Source organism: Mustela lutreola, chromosome 6 (genome assembly GCF_030435805.1).
Source record: "Mustela lutreola isolate mMusLut2 chromosome 6, mMusLut2.pri, whole genome shotgun sequence".
Classification (NCBI taxonomy): domain Eukaryota; kingdom Metazoa; phylum Chordata; class Mammalia; order Carnivora; family Mustelidae; genus Mustela; species Mustela lutreola.
This window is the reverse complement of record NC_081295.1, coordinates 6,598,617-6,616,568: the sequence shown is the minus strand read 5'-3', so window position 1 is coordinate 6,616,568 and position 17,952 is coordinate 6,598,617. Positions and strand designations below refer to the sequence as shown.

Below are 17,952 nucleotides of genomic sequence, written 5' to 3'. Positions count from 1 at the left end.
AAAAAAAAAAGTGCCAGACTTACCCACACAAGGAAGAGAGTAGCCAAGCTGAGGGTCAGGGATGAACTGGCGGTCATTCAGTCTTGTCACACAGTATAAGTAGAAACAGTCTAAGCAAATCACGTGGCGGTGGTTGCACTGGAAAACCAGGACAGGGCTCCTGCGGAGGAAAAGACAGACATTTCCTCTAGTATTTCTGAGGGTGGAAAGGCAGCAGGTGTTCAGGGCACTTTGTAATGGTGCTGGGTGGCTTACGGCGTGCTCTGCTCCGTGTAAAGACCTGAAACTGCTCATCACTGAGCACAGATCGATCAAAGCTACATCTTAAAAACTGGATGTACTTCATTAACTATCTAAAACAGTGATTTTCCTAAATTTAAATTTTTTAATAGAACATATTTACCAATCAGCTGTTTAAACCCAAGCTTGGATATACCTCTTTACAGAAGTCTTCTAGAAGCCTCAGAATTTGCAGTTGACCCACAAATCACCCCAGACATTTGCATGTATTTTTACCGATCCATAACTACATCACCGTATTGGTGACGTTTCTGCTCTTACGGACTGTGAGCTCGTTGAAAGTGGATACTGTGCTTACTTCACATTGATATTCTTGTAGTGCCAGGCATTGCAAGGTTTTAAATTAATGTTCCTTAAATTTAATTTTAATGATATATAAAATATGAACTTCCCTAAAGCCTTAAGAAAAACTATTGTTGTACCAAAATAGGTATGTTCAACAGTCACTCATATTTCATTGGCAAGCAGAAAAGTAAAATTCTGAAATAGAAATTATCTACCACAGATTCATTTCTTTAAGATTTTTGTCTATTGTGTCACTCCTCCACCCAAATACCCAATTTATTAAATAAAGGTTAGGCGCTTACTAAAAAACTGATATATGTAAATTCTAAAAAATTTGTATTCCCTTAAAATGCTTTTTGTATGGAAAAAAATCCCCCCAAATAATCATGTATTTTTGCTTGCAACTGGACCACATGATTTTATGACCAAAGAGACAAATGGAATATATTAATTCCACATTAGCCTCAAGGCCATTTTAATAGCAAGAGAATCATTAGAGCTTAGCGCATTAAACCTATTCTCAATATAATGACAACAAAATACAAAATATTTTTTTCATTTCATACATGATTCTTAACACATGGAAGAGCTCTTCCAAAGCCCTCCTCCCAAAACCACCTGAAATTTAACATTACTATTAGAACATAATTTCTTAACAATGAAAAGGTTTTCAAAATTCTGCTTTCCCACTTATTTCAAAGCAATATCTAATACAAAACAAAGTGAAAAAAATAACTCGGTATTTTAATGGCATGGGTCTACAGGGCAATGGTCAACTTAAGCTGAGTTAGAGCGTCCATAAATGTCTTATGTGCTTCTATTTTTCATCTCTGAACCCACCGACGTCCTTTCAGGGCCATCATCCCCATTTCCAGAGCCTTCTTCAATTAGGCATTGACTGTGTTTTGAACTTTCAACCCCTTCCCTTCTAATAATGTTCTGCTTGAAGACGATAAAACATAACATTGTCCCATTTCTACTGAGAGTCATACACACACACGTGCACAAGGACCCACATACCTTATTCACTCTGGGTGACCCTACTGAACTGCCACATTCTACCTCCTCCGCACAGCTAAGTTCTGTGAAAAATACTCTCCATTCTGCTTTCAGCAACATAGTTGACTAAGCCTTTAGAGATCCCTAATCTGCTATCAATGCAAGGAAACACTGAAGAAAATATTAGAACATTTATAAAAATGTTCCTATGTACAACAAGGTTAAAAAGAAAGCTTAGCAATTACCTTGCAGAAGGAAGAAAAAGAAAACTTATAAAGTCAAAGCAGTCAGCCCGTGAACTACTGCCATGGTGTCCCGGAGAGACATGAAGGTACATGGTCAGTGGGCAGCCACTGGTCCAGCAAGTGTGTTCTTGCCCATCTCTTTTAAGGAAAAATGGAAGGGAGTTCTCTTTCATGTATGGACAACACCACACGTTCATGGTTTTTCCCTTCAGTTAAAATATGGTCCAGAAGAACCTTAGACCATGAAGATGACTCACAGAACATCAATGGTTCTACTGTAATGATGGCATCCTACTATTTAGAACAGATCACAAAGAAATGGTAATTACACGAGAGGCCCCATCTATGGGGCGTGGAGGGACACACTCAACAAAGTAAGGGACACAGTAGTCCATCTGCCCTGCCTTCTACCACACACACACACACACACACACACACACACACACACAGCCACCGACAGAAGCGATCGCAGGCCCTGTGGAAACATAGGCTCTGGCTCCCACAGAGAGGAGCACATCCTCGTGGGGACTCAGGAGGAACCCTACTGAACTTTCCACTGCAGCCTCACTAGTCTGCTTCCGCCTCCTGGAGCCGAGATCTAGGTGGGCAGGAAACCGGTCAAGCTGCCAGGACTAATAATCATCATCAGGATGGCGAGAGCGGCTGCTGCACGCGGGGCGGGGGAGAATTCTCGTGGTATCTGGCTGGCCCACTGGGACACCTCGTGGCCCTCCCCTCTGGGATTTTAATGGCAAATGGACAAGGCAGCGGTGAAGGCAGCACTGAGAAGTGCAAGGACCAGGACCCAAGAGCCCTTATGATTTACCCGTTACGGCAGCTAATATCAAGGACCCTTATTATTACAAAAAATACGAGACATCAAAAAGAGCTTTAGGGAAAGTTTTCCTGGAACAAAAAGGAGCTGAAATGAAAGCAGGGAACAGTGTTTACCAAACCGCGAGATGTGAAGGGCTCAGGGCCCAAGAGATGAAAACGTGTTCAGCACTGGCAGGGAGGGCAGGGGATCATGTTAAATCCCTCGAAGGAGGGTTCCTTCCTAGACACCGGGTGCCCCATGCAACCACGAGAAGCTAGAGTGTCAGTGACCAGAGAAGCCACATGCGTGTTTCTACACGACCACTACGGAAAAGAAAGACACTTACGAGCCTTGTACGGAGTTGCACATGTGGATAAGTCACTTGGGAGTTCTCACCATCCACCACTACCCCTGTGCAGTGAATTTAAATACACACACAGACTGATATGGAGAGATACAAAATAAAGATGTAGAAAAAATGCGTATGTTGATGGACAGATTTGTCACAGACATAGATGTAGATGGGAGATGCGTATATTCAGATAGAATTATCAGCCCATTGGGTTTCTTGAAACAGTTTTGAGATAAGATTGCTCATCTCCTATGAAGAATATTCGTAGTATTTAGGAGAAAGTTAGGCAAGGGATAAGCATGACAACCCTAGAAACATTACTGGATTAATCATCTGAATGATCTGAGAAAATGAGTGAGAATCATTTCATGGCTGGAGGGACCACATAATTAACTTCCTAAGCACTAGGTAAGAAGAAGGCGGGAAAAACTAGGATTTATGATCACTGCTTTGGGTCAGGTACCTTGCTAGGAGCGTCACATAGGTTTTTCCACTGCAGCCTCCTAAAATAAAGTGCCCCCGCCCAGCCCCAGCCCACATCCTGTTCCACTCTCTGCCTCCAGCTGGCTTCCGGTTCTTACTCCTGGGCTCAAATTCTTTGTCACCCCGTCTTTGATTTGGAGCCTTCACCTCCAAATCAAAATTCCAAATATCCTGGTGCAGTTCAAGAGACGACCTCGGAGGAGTTTGGCCTAGAATTGTCTCTCGTAGGGTCTCTCCTAATGTGCTCCAGACACTGTCTTCGCTTCTGTTCTCCTAAGTGTCTGTTCGCTTAAGTGTCTCCTAAATGGCGCTCTTGGCTGTCAGCAGTAAGTGAAAAGTCCCGAAGGGAAGGAGGGAACACTCGATTAACACTTTCACGACCCGGTCTCACCAGATTCAGCGGTGAGCGTGTGGCAGTTATGTCATCAACAGCCACTGACCACACCGGGGACCGCGGAAGAAAAGTCTCTCCTCTCCTAACTTCTCTCTCCCATCCTTGTATTGTTCACTCCGTTACTCATCGAGCATCTACTTGGGCTGAGGTAGGCGCTTAATAAACACACGCGGAACACAGCGGCGTGGTTTTAAGTGTTACAAGTGCTGGGGAAACACGACACTGTCTGTCCAAATCCGGAACCCCCATATGTGTGGAGCGGGTATCAAAAGGAGGTCTGTGAGGTCATCAAACTCTGGCGCCGCAGAAGTTAGGAGGTCAGCAGACGAGGACGCATCAGGGTTGAGCTGAATTTAAGGGGGTGGAAGGATCGACATGGGGTGCCTGGAGACAAACGTGGATTCTGGGCAGGGCAGGAAGCATAGACGTCAGAAGGAATTCTTGGGACAGAAGAGCTGTCAGTTGGGCTGGCTGAGAGGATGTGTCCGGGAAAGAGAAGTGAAAAGGTTGTGACGGTGGCAGGGGATACAAGGAGACAGGCCTCTAGGTCCCGGGACTCGCCGAGGCTTCTGAGGATGGGAACGGAGTGATGTTTTCAGAAGTTTGACTCTGAGAGACGTGTGGAGGAGAACGGGCAGGTGTGAGAACTATTTGGAGGTCATTTTAATAACTCAGGCAGGAGTTACTCAGGAAGCACACTGGGGTGTGCCGAGGGTTCTAGAAATGGGCAAGGAGTGATCTTTCTGAGGAGAACCTGCCAGGACTCCTCTTCCCTTGGGTCTTTGTCCCTCCCTTCATTCCTCTGTGCCCTTTGCTCAAATTACATATAAATGTTAACTGATCAGTCTAGAAGATGGTGTTACCCCAAGCGGCCAGGCTACAGAGCAGTTAATCAAAGGTTAAATAAAGTTCTCAATCATATGGAAAAGGGATTATAAATGCTGCCCTTGACATTACTGAAGAGTTATTATTATTTTGTAAAGTCAAAACTTTTAGTATAATTCAGGTATTTCATAGAAACTATAATGTAGCAAACAGGGTAATATGAAAAAATGTTTTAGAACTGCAGGTCCATACATGTGGTTCTGGTTCCATCTGGAACAGGCTCTCCTTCATCAGGCACATCAGCTGCCCTTGACCGAAGCCTTCCTGCAGATGCAGCCCTGGGCACACGACTCTGCCCACGGGCAGCAGGAATGGCACACTCTGCGTGTGCAGCAGCCAGGGCAGGTGTAGGCGTCGGGACAGGTGTGGGCGTGGGGCAGGTGCTGGAACCGGGGCAGGTGCAGGCACTGGGGCAGGTACAGGCACCAGGGCAGGTGCAGGTGCGGGTGCAGGGGCAGGTGTGGGAACATCAGGGAGCAGGGGCAGTTGGGTCCCTTTCGGGACAAGGTAAGAATGGAGGCCCAAAGCGGGCGGCACAGGGAGACACGATGTGGGCTGAAGGCGTGGTTTTAAAGAGTTACTCGTAGGCAATGACTTGCCTGCTTTTACTAACGAAGTGATCCGAAGGCCCTTTGTTCACAGAATATCAGGCCTAATTGAAGGAATCTTAGTGAAAAGTATGGCAAACCACTCACATACATCACACAAAGCAGAATATTGTTACATAGTAAGTAGTCCAAACATTTACACGCTCATAAAATTAGCTCCCTGGTAGCTACAAAATAGCATCAGGGTTTTCATATTTATCTGATCAAATGTGTAGTTTCATCTGCTCCCTACCTCATTTGTGTGCGCGTGGGCTCTCTCTCTCCCTCCCTCCCCCACACTCCCTCTCTCTGCCAAAATCTATTTCTCTGTCTCTATCTACTTCTTTACCACAGGTATATCTTCATTTACACCTATTAAGAGGCTGTGGTTTCCAACTTCTCAGTGGAATGTGACACATCTCGAATGCAATGTCCCAGAATTTTTAAGATATGTAAAGATAAGGAAGCAAGTCTAAACTCTAAAGGAAATAAAAATCTAATGAAGTGGGTAGGAAAGGGATACACATAATTGTAATATGGGATAGAACATTTTAAATTACATGAGCGACGTCAGAAATATTGTTGACAGGCTCTGCAGGAAGCAGCCTCCAGATACAGCCGTCCCCACCTCCTCCCTATCAACGGACTGAGCCGAGTAATCCACAGGCGATGTGCAGAAATGACAATGAGAGATTTCCAGGACTAGGTCTGAGAAAGCACTGTGGCTTCTCTGAGCTCTTTCCTGGGTCCCTTGCTCAGAGGAAAGGGACAGCCACGTAGTGGGGACACGGTGATCTTATGGAGAAGCTTCCATGGCAAGGAACTGGGGCGTGTCTCTTGCCATCAGCCAGCACTGGCTTGGCAGCCACCTGGGATCATCAGTCATGTCCAAAGCAGACCTGCAGGCACAAGACAAGCACTTGGGCTACTATGGGACACCCTGGCTACAGCTTCATGAGCTAACCTGCACAAGAGCCCTCCCACCAAACTGTGCCCAAATTCCCGACCTGCGGAAACTGTGCGAGTCAACATCTGTGTTTGTTTAAAGCCACGAAGTTTTGGGGTAATTATTCTATGCAGCAATTTATAACTAATACAGGCTCAGAGGAGGACAAAATCACATTCAGAGAGCAATCAGAAAAGAATTCATTCAGAAGGATCAGATGGGGCACCTGGGTGGCTCAGCTGGTTAAGCATCTGTCTTCAGCTCAGGTCATGATCTTATGGTCTCAAGACGGAGTCCCTCATTGGGCTCCCTGGTCAGCCGGAGGCTGATTCTCCCTCTGCCTGCTTCTCCTTCTGCTATTTATATTTATTTATATATCTCTCTCTGATATATAAATAAATAAATAAATAAAATCTTTAAAAAGAGAAAAATGAAGAGGTATCAGGTTTCCAGGGCATGGAGATAGAAAAAAACTTTCCAGGTCAACAGAAGAGACTGGAATTGCAAAACTACAGAGCGTGGGAAAAGAATGCTGAGTTACCAAGCACAGCTGGTTTCTCCACTCACCCCAATGAAAAGCAAAATTATATAAAAATATATATTTAGGGATAATAGAATCATCTGAAATGCAATGAAAAGCAGCAAATGTTAGAATAAAAATATTAAGTACAAATCATTGAGGGGATAAAAATAAAATTTGCTTACTGGAGAGAGAAAGTTAGTCCTTGAATATAGCTAACACTTGACCCTTGAAAACTCACAAGTTGTTTTTATAATATTTCATTTGTGTAACAGGAACACAGATGTTATGCCCCAGTTAGCAATCTTTTAAAGCTCTTGGCAAACCCTCAGTATGGGAACAACTATGACTCCTGGGAATTTAATAAAGCATTAGATTAGATAAAAATAATTAGAGGAGGAAAGCTTTGCCACGAAGGAACCCGAATCTATCTTCCTAACAACTGTCACTTTAAATATCTTTTAGTTAGAACAACAATAAATAGACAATGACTACAATCTCAGAAACCAAATGCATTTTCATTTAATCTCTATCACCCACTAATTGCCCAAATGCACCACCGACAAAGGAGTATCCAGCATGGCGCCTGCCCTCAGAAATGCTAGAGATAACACTTTAGCCTATGCAAGTCCCGCGAGTTCATTACTGGAGTTAGCCAAGTGAGCAATCCCCGTCGCTGGAGAGGCCCCTGATCCAAGATGCTAATTGACAGACTCAATGTTAAGAAATTAAAATAAGCTTCAACAGTTGAATGACCTTTGAAATTCCATCCAGCAGCCAAGTTTAAAATCCTGAAGTAAGTTCCTTTATCCATTAATCTGCTTGGAATCAGAATCCTCTTACAGCGCTGGCAGAACCCAGACGAGCTCATTTACCACCACTTCCAATTTCTTCTTACTCCTTCTGCTCATGATCCCCCTATTTTATTCTGTCCACTTTGCTGCACAAAAAGGGGGTGGCGGAGGCTCTGTGAGCTTGCTCATACAAGTCCCAGTATTTCAGCATGAACATCGCCAAGGTAAAGACTCTTTATTCAAGCCTACATTTTTGAACCATTGTCATCAAACCCTTCCGCTAATTCTCTTGAAGTGCCTGACGCGGGACACTGTCCTTTGGGTGTCACTAAAGCCAACAAGCCACAGCCCTTTGTCTCAGGAGGTCATAGTCCTATGAGGCTGAAGACAAAAGGGCAATTATCTCAGGGTACAGTACAAGCCACCATCTGAGGAGTTTGGAAACCATCTAAGGAAGTCTGAGGTTAGTGTAGTGGGTCTCAAGGCTGTTCATGACTCATGTGTTCAGTCCATATAGAAAAAAGATACCAAACAAATGAAATGGCTTCCCTTGTTTATAGAAGCTTTGAATAAAATAATATATAAAATCATACAGTAAACTTGTTACCAATAAAATGAGAAGAAAATTCCCTTTTCCTCTTTAACATTCAGTAATTCTGTATCTCATCTGTGACATTAAATGGCAACTGAATTCAAGAGAACTCTAACCTCAGTATTTGTTCCAAATCTGACCCCCTGACCATGACTGGGCAAGCTCTCTTGTCATTAATGCACAATTTTATTTCTGGAAAGCCACCTGGTTTTATGTATCCTGGGGTTATGATACTCACCAAATTATTCTAAATTCTCGTATGTGCTCAGAATGCAACACCTAACAATTCCAAGGACATACTTTCAGCAGCAGAACTAAGCCTTGACCTCATGTGTGTTGTGGGTAACTACTATTTGCTAGGCCTTTCGTTGTGGGTAGGCAGGCCTTTTCAATAACATTTAACAGCTCCCATCAAGTCAAGGCATCCCCACTGATATGTTAACTTGTCCTATTTACTGTCATTAGAGAAAAAGAAAATTTCAAGAAGCAGCCACTCTGTTTTAGACCTGTTTATTTTGCACATATACTTAACTATTTTTGAGAGCCTACAGAGTAGGAGCTATAAAAATAGTTGAGTAAAAACACAGAGTAGCAAGACTGTAGTGCTTTCTACAGCAAATGGATTACATCTTCAAGCCCTGGTATAGTCTGAACTCCAGACGCATTAGCAATCAGTGTGGAGAAAACCTAAGTGAGCCCCCACACCGTGTCTTCCTCCCACTTTTACCACCACCACCAACCCAGTTCAATTAGCACACCTCAGCGATGTTTTTCTAAAGCAGCTTTCATCACGGTAGGTCTTGGCCAAAACCATGAACTAATTACCCAAAGTCAATTTTTTTTTTTTTTTAAGATTTTGTTTATTTACTTGACAGACAGAGATCACAAGCAGGCAGAGAGGCAGGCAGAGAGAGAGAGGGGAAGCAGGCTCCCCGCTGAGCAGAGAGCCCGATGCGGGGCTCGATCCCAGGACCCTGGGATCATGAGCTGAGCCGAAGGCTGAGGCTTTAACCCACTGAGCCACCCAGGCGCCCCCCGAAGTCAATGTTTTAAGACCTCAGGTTTTCCTTCTTGTTTTCAGAGCTCTCCGTAGGGCTCCTTGTCCCACAGGACGTAGCTTCCAAATCGCCGTTCCCAAATACTTCCCAAGTCATTCTCTTCACACTTCAGAACAGAGCCTCCCTTTCCCCTTGCGCTCGTGTACGTCTGTGCAAAATTCTTCCTATTTATCTTCATTTTCCCCTTTCAGGAAGCTGTTTGAATATAACTCCGGGGAGCTGATCCCCCCACTCGCTTTCTAATTTCCCTTAATGCTTCGGTTTACAAAGTAGTACTTTTCTATTCCACTGTGCTAGTACACATCCTCATGCTGTTGTCTACCTGCTGTATGAGCTCAAGTTCAACACACAGTAGCGGGGAGACTGCTCCGCGCGGCTTCCCTTGCTTGATGTGGGGATGGGATACACCGTTTTTGCCCTCAGGGAATTCTGTCTAATGGGGAGATAAGGAAGTCTGGGTTGCTCTGGTAAAAGCCTAATCCATTGTTGGTCAGGCAGAGAATGTTTCCCAAGTGAAACAAAGCAAAACGAAGCAAAAAAACCCACGAAGCTCCAAAGGGCAAGAATGAATTAGCATGACCAAGAAACTAGAGGGGAGTGAGGAAAACTTGGAATTAGGTAAGATTTGGAAGCCGTACCATACACCTCCATTCGATCTCCTCAGCATGTACTGAAGTTCCGAATTCCTCTAGAAATTAGAAATAGGCACAAGGACAGTGCTTCCACAAGCCACACACGCAAGCCCATGTTTTAGGTTTATATAACACTGGAACTGTGGCTGCATTAGGTTCCATTATTTATAACATTTTGAATCATTAATAATAAACAGGCGACACAAAACAGAAATATGAAGCCATCATTGCAAGAGGGAATTAATGGATTATTAATTTCCTCCAGATGGTATCAATCTTTGAAAATAATTACTTGATCTTAGTATAGCTTATATATGATATTTCCAAATTTAGTTACTGTTGACAGGTTGAGTCTAATAATAAACCAGTACAGGGACGCCTGGGTGGCTCAGTTGGTTGGACGACTGCCTTCGGCTCAGGTCATGATCCTGGAGTCCCAGGATCGAGTCCCGCATCGGGCTTCCAGCTCCATGGGGAGTCTGCTTCTCTCTCTGACCTTCTCCTCATTCATGCTCTCTCTCACTGTCTCTCTCTCAAGTAAATAAATAAAATCTTTAAAAAAAATAATAATAATAATAATAAACCAGTACATTCTAGAAGTGTTAGACTGTAAACATTATAACAACATATATTAGAATTAAAAAATAAACTTCATTCTTTTTGAAAACTTAGGTAAAGTTTTAGAAGGAAAGAGGTCAACCCCTTTTTGTAGTAATTCATTACAATGATTTGGTTAACTGGCAACAATCCCAACTTTTCTTGCTAAGGCATTTATATTAGGAAACAGATGCCGCTAAATAATTGTAAACAGTGGGCAAATCATAATGAAATAATTGTTGCATGTAACAGTGAAATTAAAAATCCCAAGGGGTACCTGGCCCATGGGAGCAAAATGCATCTCATGAAAAATTATCTATCACATTACATGTTCCTATCCCCCAACTCATAGTGTTAATTTCGATTCTCAGGATTACGGCTATAAAAGGCCAAGAGCTGAATGTTGGATCTGCAGGAGTCCGAGAGTTCTGAGTTACTGTCTCCGAGTGGGCTCTGTTCAGACCGTCAATGTGTACAGCTAGAGAAAGCTAAAACCCGCTCTCACGTAACATCCTCTCTGGGTCACGGCGACCGCGCGGACCTGTTGTGTGACACACCCCGGTAGTGGCCGCTGGGGAAGGTGGCTGAGCCACACCAGTTCCTGTGCCTATGCTCTTCGTTTTCCCTCTTGTGAGCACGGCTGAGTGTGCGGGTCCACGGCAACAGAATTCTGCTCAATAGAGAACGATGTGAAGACAGACTTTGTTTAGACAAGAACTTCCCTGTGAAATAAACTGTTCTCATGGGTCCCCAAATCTCCTGATGGGAAATATTAGTGTGCCAGGAGTCTGTCCAGTGGCTGTGACTGTTCAGAGCTATTTAACGCAACAAGTTATCGCCAAAGCGGAGTGGGTTTAAAAGGATGCGTCTTCTGCGGCAGCCCACAAAAACCCTGCACAGAGGACCTCTCGCTGGTCTTTCTTTCATTCTTAAAATGAATGAACAATGAATGCGACTAGAATGCTAGGCCTTTTATTCTTCTTACCAGAGAAATAGTATGAATCAGGTTCGCTAAAGGTCAGTAGTTTGGACTCACGAAATCGCCTACAGGATGGTAGACATTTGACAACAGTTCTACGGCAAAAATGCTTCAAAGTGAGGCGGTACCAGGACATTCCTGAGGTATCATTAGATGGATTCAGCATTAAAATATTAACATCATTTAAGAATGTGTAGAGTGTAGCTGGTAAAATTATTTTCCTCACTTGGTTTTTGGTCTTACAGATAGCCAGAAAAGCCTCCACAGCACGCCAAAATATTTCCCTAAAAGTAATAAAAATAAACATGACATAACGCTACAAATCCAAAATGAATTCACACAGCAAAGCAAGCTAAGGGAATTCACACAAAGACTTAGTGGCCTGGGCTGCACATCCCAAGAGCCTGGAGGCTGGGGTGGGGGAAGGTTCTAGAGGGCTGAGAGGGCTGTGCCAGGAGCAGGTTCAGAACGCAGCTTTGTTGGAAAGGGATCCTCGCAAAGGCAGGTTAGCCAGGGGTCTCTAAGACCTTTCGGATACCGAGATTCTAGAGTCTCTAGTGTGTGTGATCACATTTCTTCCTCATTGCAAGCTTGTGGAACTCAAACCTGCCTTGAAATTTGGTGCAAGAGACCAGTCCTACGTAGGATCCAGGCTTTACCTCTTGAACCAGTGTGCATGCTGCTTGTCAGGCTGAGAGTTTGAGGATTTCTAGAGACTTTGCTTTCTGGAAGACGTGCGGAGAGGGAGGCCCTGAGCCAGCATATTGAAAGGAAATCAGAAGAGCAGAGCTCAGTACTAAAAATCAGCAAAGAAAAACAAAACAAAACAAAAACAAAGCAACAAAGTATCTTGTAACTCTCAACAACTAAAAGCTAATTTAAAACTCTTTTTTCTTTTCTCTCTCTCTTTTTCTCCCCCCAAGTAAGGTCAGCTGGTGACTGGCGTCAGCTGGTGATGGAGCCAGAGACCAGGTGCCCTCTGCCGAGCGCTGTGCTCCCATGGACTGCCCCCCACCCCGCCCAGCCCTAAGAGACCCACCACAGCATAGAGTCAATTATTTGTTCATCCCTTTTCTTTCTGGACCAGAAGTTGGCAGACTCCAGCCAGGGGCTAAATCTGGCCCCCAGCCTGCTTTTGTAAACAAAGTTTTATGGAAACACAGCCATTTTCACACACTGGCTCCCGCTGCTTTTATCTATAAAGGCAGAGCGGGGCTGCTGTGACAGGGACTGCCTGGACCTCGAAGACCTTCCAGGAAAGGTTTCCTCTTCCAGCTCTTGAATCCATCAACCCAAGGGCTGCCTCTTGATTTTCTGAGTGCCTGGCCTATGGCTGGTGTTTGGTAAATGCTTACGTTCTAAGTGGTCCACCGACTGCCTGGCTGGCGCACGGAAGGAGTATAAGTGAAGAGCGACACCAAGGAAGGCCAGCAGGAGGGTGCCAGAGAGCCGGAGATCGATGACTCTGCAGGCGGCCAGGAGGGCCGTGCGTTTGAGCTCAGCCACCGATGCTACTTAAGGGGGGGTCGGGGGAGGCCTGAGGCAAGCACCACATTGACACGGGTCCCCAAACGGCACACGGTGCGCACACCTGATGCGAGCGGGCTCTTGTGGGAAGGAATACTAGGGGAAAACTCCCTTCGGACGGCAGCACCTGGCGTGCTTGAAGAATTCAAAGCCAAGTCGGTGTGACAGGGACACACTGAGAAGCAAGGGGGGTGTGGAACGAGATGAAGCTCACGTGGAGGGGAGGAGAAACGTAAAGTCTTCGTCTAGAGAATCAGGGATCGGGCTCTCAGGCAGAAGAATTCAACACAACGTTTTAAGCAATATGACGTCATTTTTGTCACTGCACTTTGTGCAATGTGTGGACTGCCACGTGGCAAGAAAGGGAGGGAGCCCCGTGGATGTTGTCCTCCTGGGAGAGAAGATGCTGGTTTGGACCAAGCAGGGGAGCCGGAGAGACATGGACAGGTGGACAATTTGTCTGGGACGACAGAGCATTTGCATGTCTCCTACTGAGTTCTTTTCCACGTCTGCTAACATTTGTTGATTTCTCCACTTTTAGGAAATCTCAAGACCATGCCCCCAAATCCAAGGGACCACTGTTAGATAATCAACGCCTCTCAAATAACTTCATACAAAAAAATGCAAACTTTCCAGTGGTTTCCATGTAAATTTAACTCAAAATCTTTGCCTGGGGCCTACATTAAAAGGTAAAAAGTCTAGCAAAAATCTAAAAGCAGTACAATAATAAAAATTTGAAACTACGGTGCCAGTACTTGCCCTGGGAGATTTATTGATCTCCTACACGGTGCCAGGTGCTGGGCATGGCACAGGGCCCAGAACAAGGAGCAAAAGGTGCCCTGGAAGCCCACCATGGGCTGGAACAGGGGTCCCCAAGTCAGGTAAGGCTCTGGGAGCAAGGATCTTCAAATGGGGTTGCTGACCCTCGAGATACCAGATGTATTTAGGAAGCAAAACTGGCAAGATTCAGAGGTTAATTAACTTGAGGCAGGAAGAAGAGTCAGGCATGATGTCCAGCTTCTCTTTTTAAACATTAATCGGATCTTTCTAACGGACCGGGTTCCCTGCTAAGTGCTTTCTCTGCATTATTTATTTAATCCACTGAACTATAAAAGCCCCAGGAGGGTAGGGGCCCTTCTGTGTCTTCTCTCCTGTGATCTCACTACCTAACACGGGGCCTCGTATGCGAAGGAGTTCAAACGTGTTTGTTGAAAGCCGGACGGACATCTCCCTGTCCCATCCTTGCCACGACAACAAGGACAGTGAGATGTCCTGCCGTGGGGGGCACAGGTGAGGGCGCAGGGGCGGAGAGCTGGAAGACCTCTGGGTCCCAGAGCCAGGGAGTGACAAAGGAGGACACCAGAGCGACTTGGTCTGGCCCCACTCCTGTTCCTCAACCCTGCAGGACACCGCCTGGGCTGGCCCCGACATTGGTGACATTTGGTGATGCAGGACAAACACAACCAAGGAACCTGGACTGGAAATACAGGTAGGAGATTCTGATCAGTTCTAGACTCGCCGATTCTGAGATGTCCTTGGGATGTCATATGATCACATGCAGACATCGGTTCAGTATGTGCCCTTTCGACTCCGGAGAAAGCCTAGAGCTGGAAAAGGCTCTGGAGATCCGTCCACCAAGAGATGATGACTCTAGCCCTGTGGGCAGCTGAGATCACCCATGGACAGCATGAAGCTAGGAGAGGAGGGGGTCCGGAAGAGACCCCGGAGAACACTGACATTACAGTGTCATTGGCTTGATGAAGTTTTCACTTTACTGAGCTATGCACAGGAAACAGTTGGACTTCTGCTGCAGTAACAGGTAATTTTGTGTTCTGGCAAGCAGGCCTGCTGAGCGGTGGGCTTCCAGCAACATCCAGATCCCATGACTTCTACTCACTTCCAGTTATTAAAATAATCTCACGCTGGCTACTGAGCCTTCAACCAGCCCGTCCTGAACTTCCCTCCCAGCCTGCACTCAGCTCTTGCCCCGTGGGGACCAGAGAGGAGCCACAGGTAGCGAAGCCACATGTGGCGGGGAAGGTCTGTTCACACTGGGCTGGCGCAGATTTGGTCAACCCAGTATCTGGGGGACAATGCAATGTCATGGAGGGATCCTCTTTTTCTTGATTTCCACAGAAATCTGCTTATGTGCAAGCAAATGATTGACTCCAAGGGTTAAACGGTGTACAAGACAGGTCTGTCTCACAATGAATTCGCAGAATCAGAGAGGCCAATGCCAACAAGAGCGGTGGGAGCAGGCTTGCTGAACCCGTCTACATGGCACGGAAAGCTCTTTGGAGGAAGAGCCTTATCCTCTGAACAAAAACCAGGGTGGTGCTTTTAAAGGCAAAGTTAGAGCATCCCCCTCCCCAATTCAATCCCCGTTACAGCTCCCCACATTACTCAGCATAAAGGCCCAAGTCTTTACAGTGGTCTAGCTCAGTCCTCCAATGCTGCTACCCCACCCCCCCGGGCCCTCATCTTCTCTTCTGCTCACTGTGGTTGGACCAGGTACCTCAAACCTGCCTGACATTCTCCTGCCTCAGGACCTTTGCACTGGCTCCTCCTTTTGCATGAATGCTTTCCCCCAGATATTCACGGGTCTCACATCCTGACTTCTTCCATCTCTTTCTCCAAATGTCTCCATCCAATAAGCCACTCCCAGACCACCCTACATAAAACGAGTCACCTCCCCCCATGACTTTGCACCCCCAAACCCCTTATCCCATTTTTTTCTACCTTCTGCAGTAGACTTGCACGATTATTTCCAATGCTTCCTCCTTCCCCGATCCCACACCCTTCCCCAGGTGAGTCTGCCCCTCCTCCCACTAGAAGCGGAGAACACTCCCGCAACCACTGACAGTGGGCTGAGCCACGTGGCTTTGTTTGGCCAAGGGGATGCGAGCGGCTATGATGCGCTGAAGCACTTGAGAAGCACTGTGGGCTCAGGCTTGCCCTCTTGCATTCCTGCCTTTCCCAAGGAGAAGGTAAGGTACCCTCCCTGGGGTACCTTCTGGCTCGAGGATGGTGACACACACAGCTGACTAGAAACATCCACTGCCCAAGGCAGAGCTGAGCTAAGCCTGACCACAACCAGCCAAATGTAGGTGAAGCTCGGAGGGGTGAGGGAGAAATACTACTTATTGTCATGTGTCATTGAGATTCCATGGTTGTCCATTAGCTCTAGCCGACCCGTGCCCTTCCGTACATTTCCATCATTTATTATACATTCTGTTTATTGTCTGCCTCTTATCACCAGAATGTAAATCTCTCAGGTCAGAGATCTTGTCTGCTCACTGCTGTATCTCAGTGCCGGGCTCAGAGCAGGTGCTCCCTCTAAATGTGGTTCCTAAATGCAGCAAAGGTTCAAGTTAGATTGCCAGTTACCCGCCCTAAATAGGAGGGCTTTGTCCCAGTCCATTCCACTAAGAGGAAGGAAAGAAAGCTGAGCCAAGAGGGGAGTGGGTGTGATGCACACACAGAGTCCGGGGTAGGCCTGCTGGAAGATTCCTGCCATGCTTCAGAAGTGACACAGCTCCCCTGGGACCCACCGCTGCTCCCCGGAAACAGCCAACAGGAGCTAGAATGACAGTGGCATGTGTGTGTGTGTGTGCGTGTGTGCGTGTGTGTACACTTTAGGGAATTCAATTTCAACAAAGTAGTTACTTCTTGAGCAATGCAGAGGCTCAGGAAGAATAACGGGGGCTCTGAGTACCTGCCCGTCTCCCAGCAGCTGGAGCCACCTGAGGGCTTGTAGGGAGACCGGAGAGGAGACGGTGCACCTGGGCAGAGGAGCCAGCAACCTTGACCTGGGACAGTCTGGTGATGGTCCAGTGACCGTGCCGTGTGTGTGCTGCCATGTGTTGTCAGGTTTCTACACGGAAACTCTGGGGTGGCTCAGGGGACATGTCCCTTTGACAGGCTGGTGGCCTTCTGCCCCAGATTGCAAGGACAGCTGTAATCTGCTTCTCTGCCACGGGTCTCTGATCCCCTCTCTGTCCCCTTCCTTCTCCTCATTGGTGAGGTTAGACCCACAAGGAGGAAGAGAAGGCAGGTAGCTGGAAGGGCTGGACAAACCCTGTTGGGTTGCAGAGACTTGGGAAGGAGGCTGAAGATTTACAGAAAACAACCTGTATGTCTATTTCAACAGCCCTTAGCTCCAGGTCCTGTGAGTGCTCTGCTGGGTCTGCAGCCCAACCCAGTACCGCACCAGCTTCTGGAGCTCTGCAGCCACAACAAAACCACTGCATCAAGTTTCAAGCATCTTTCAACACTTTGGTGGAAATTTCTAGATTCTATTTCCCCAAACGATTGCTGTTTCTTTGCTTTCCTGTAGCAAAAGGGCACGATCCATTACTCAACATTTAAAGCCCAGTACATATCAAACAATGGGCAGAAGATATGGACAGACACTTCTCCAATGAAGACATACAAATGGCTATCGCTATCAGACACATGAAAAAATGTTCATCATCACTAGCCATCAGGGAGATTTAAATCAAAACCACATTGAGATACCACCTTACACCAGTTAGAATGGCCAAAATTAACAAAACAGGAAACAACATGTGTTGGAGGGGATGTGGAGAAAGGGGAACCCTCTTCCACTGTTGGTGGAAATGCAAGTTGGTACAACCTCTTTGGAGAACAATGTGGAGATTCCTCAAGAAATTAAAAACAGAACTTCCCTATGACCCTGCAATTGCACTCCTGGGTATTTACTCCAAAGATACAGATGTCGTGAAAAGAAGGGCCATCTGTACCCCAATGTTTATAGCAGCAATGGCCATGGTCGCCAAACTGTGGAAAGAACCAAGATGCCCTTCAACAGACGACTGGATAAAGAAGATGTGGTCCATATACACTATGGAGTATTATGCCTCCATCAGAAAGGACGAATGCCCAACCTTTGTAGCAACATGGACGGGACTGGAAGAGATTTTGCTGAGTGAAATAAGTC

The 17,952-nt window shown here is 46.1% G+C and overlaps 1 protein-coding gene across 6 annotated transcripts in view; it reads right to left on the bottom strand.

Annotated features, from left to right (window-relative positions):
• Positions 1-17,952, bottom strand: part of PRKN (parkin RBR E3 ubiquitin protein ligase) — a 1,292,545-nt gene that overhangs the window by 401,011 nt on the left and 873,582 nt on the right. For all 6 annotated transcript variants that reach the window (XM_059176590.1, XM_059176589.1, XM_059176592.1 and 3 more), the window contains one exon: positions 24-160. In XM_059176590.1, the coding sequence (XP_059032573.1) occupies positions 24-160 (137 nt within the window). The remainder of the gene's footprint in view (positions 1-23; positions 161-17,952) is intronic.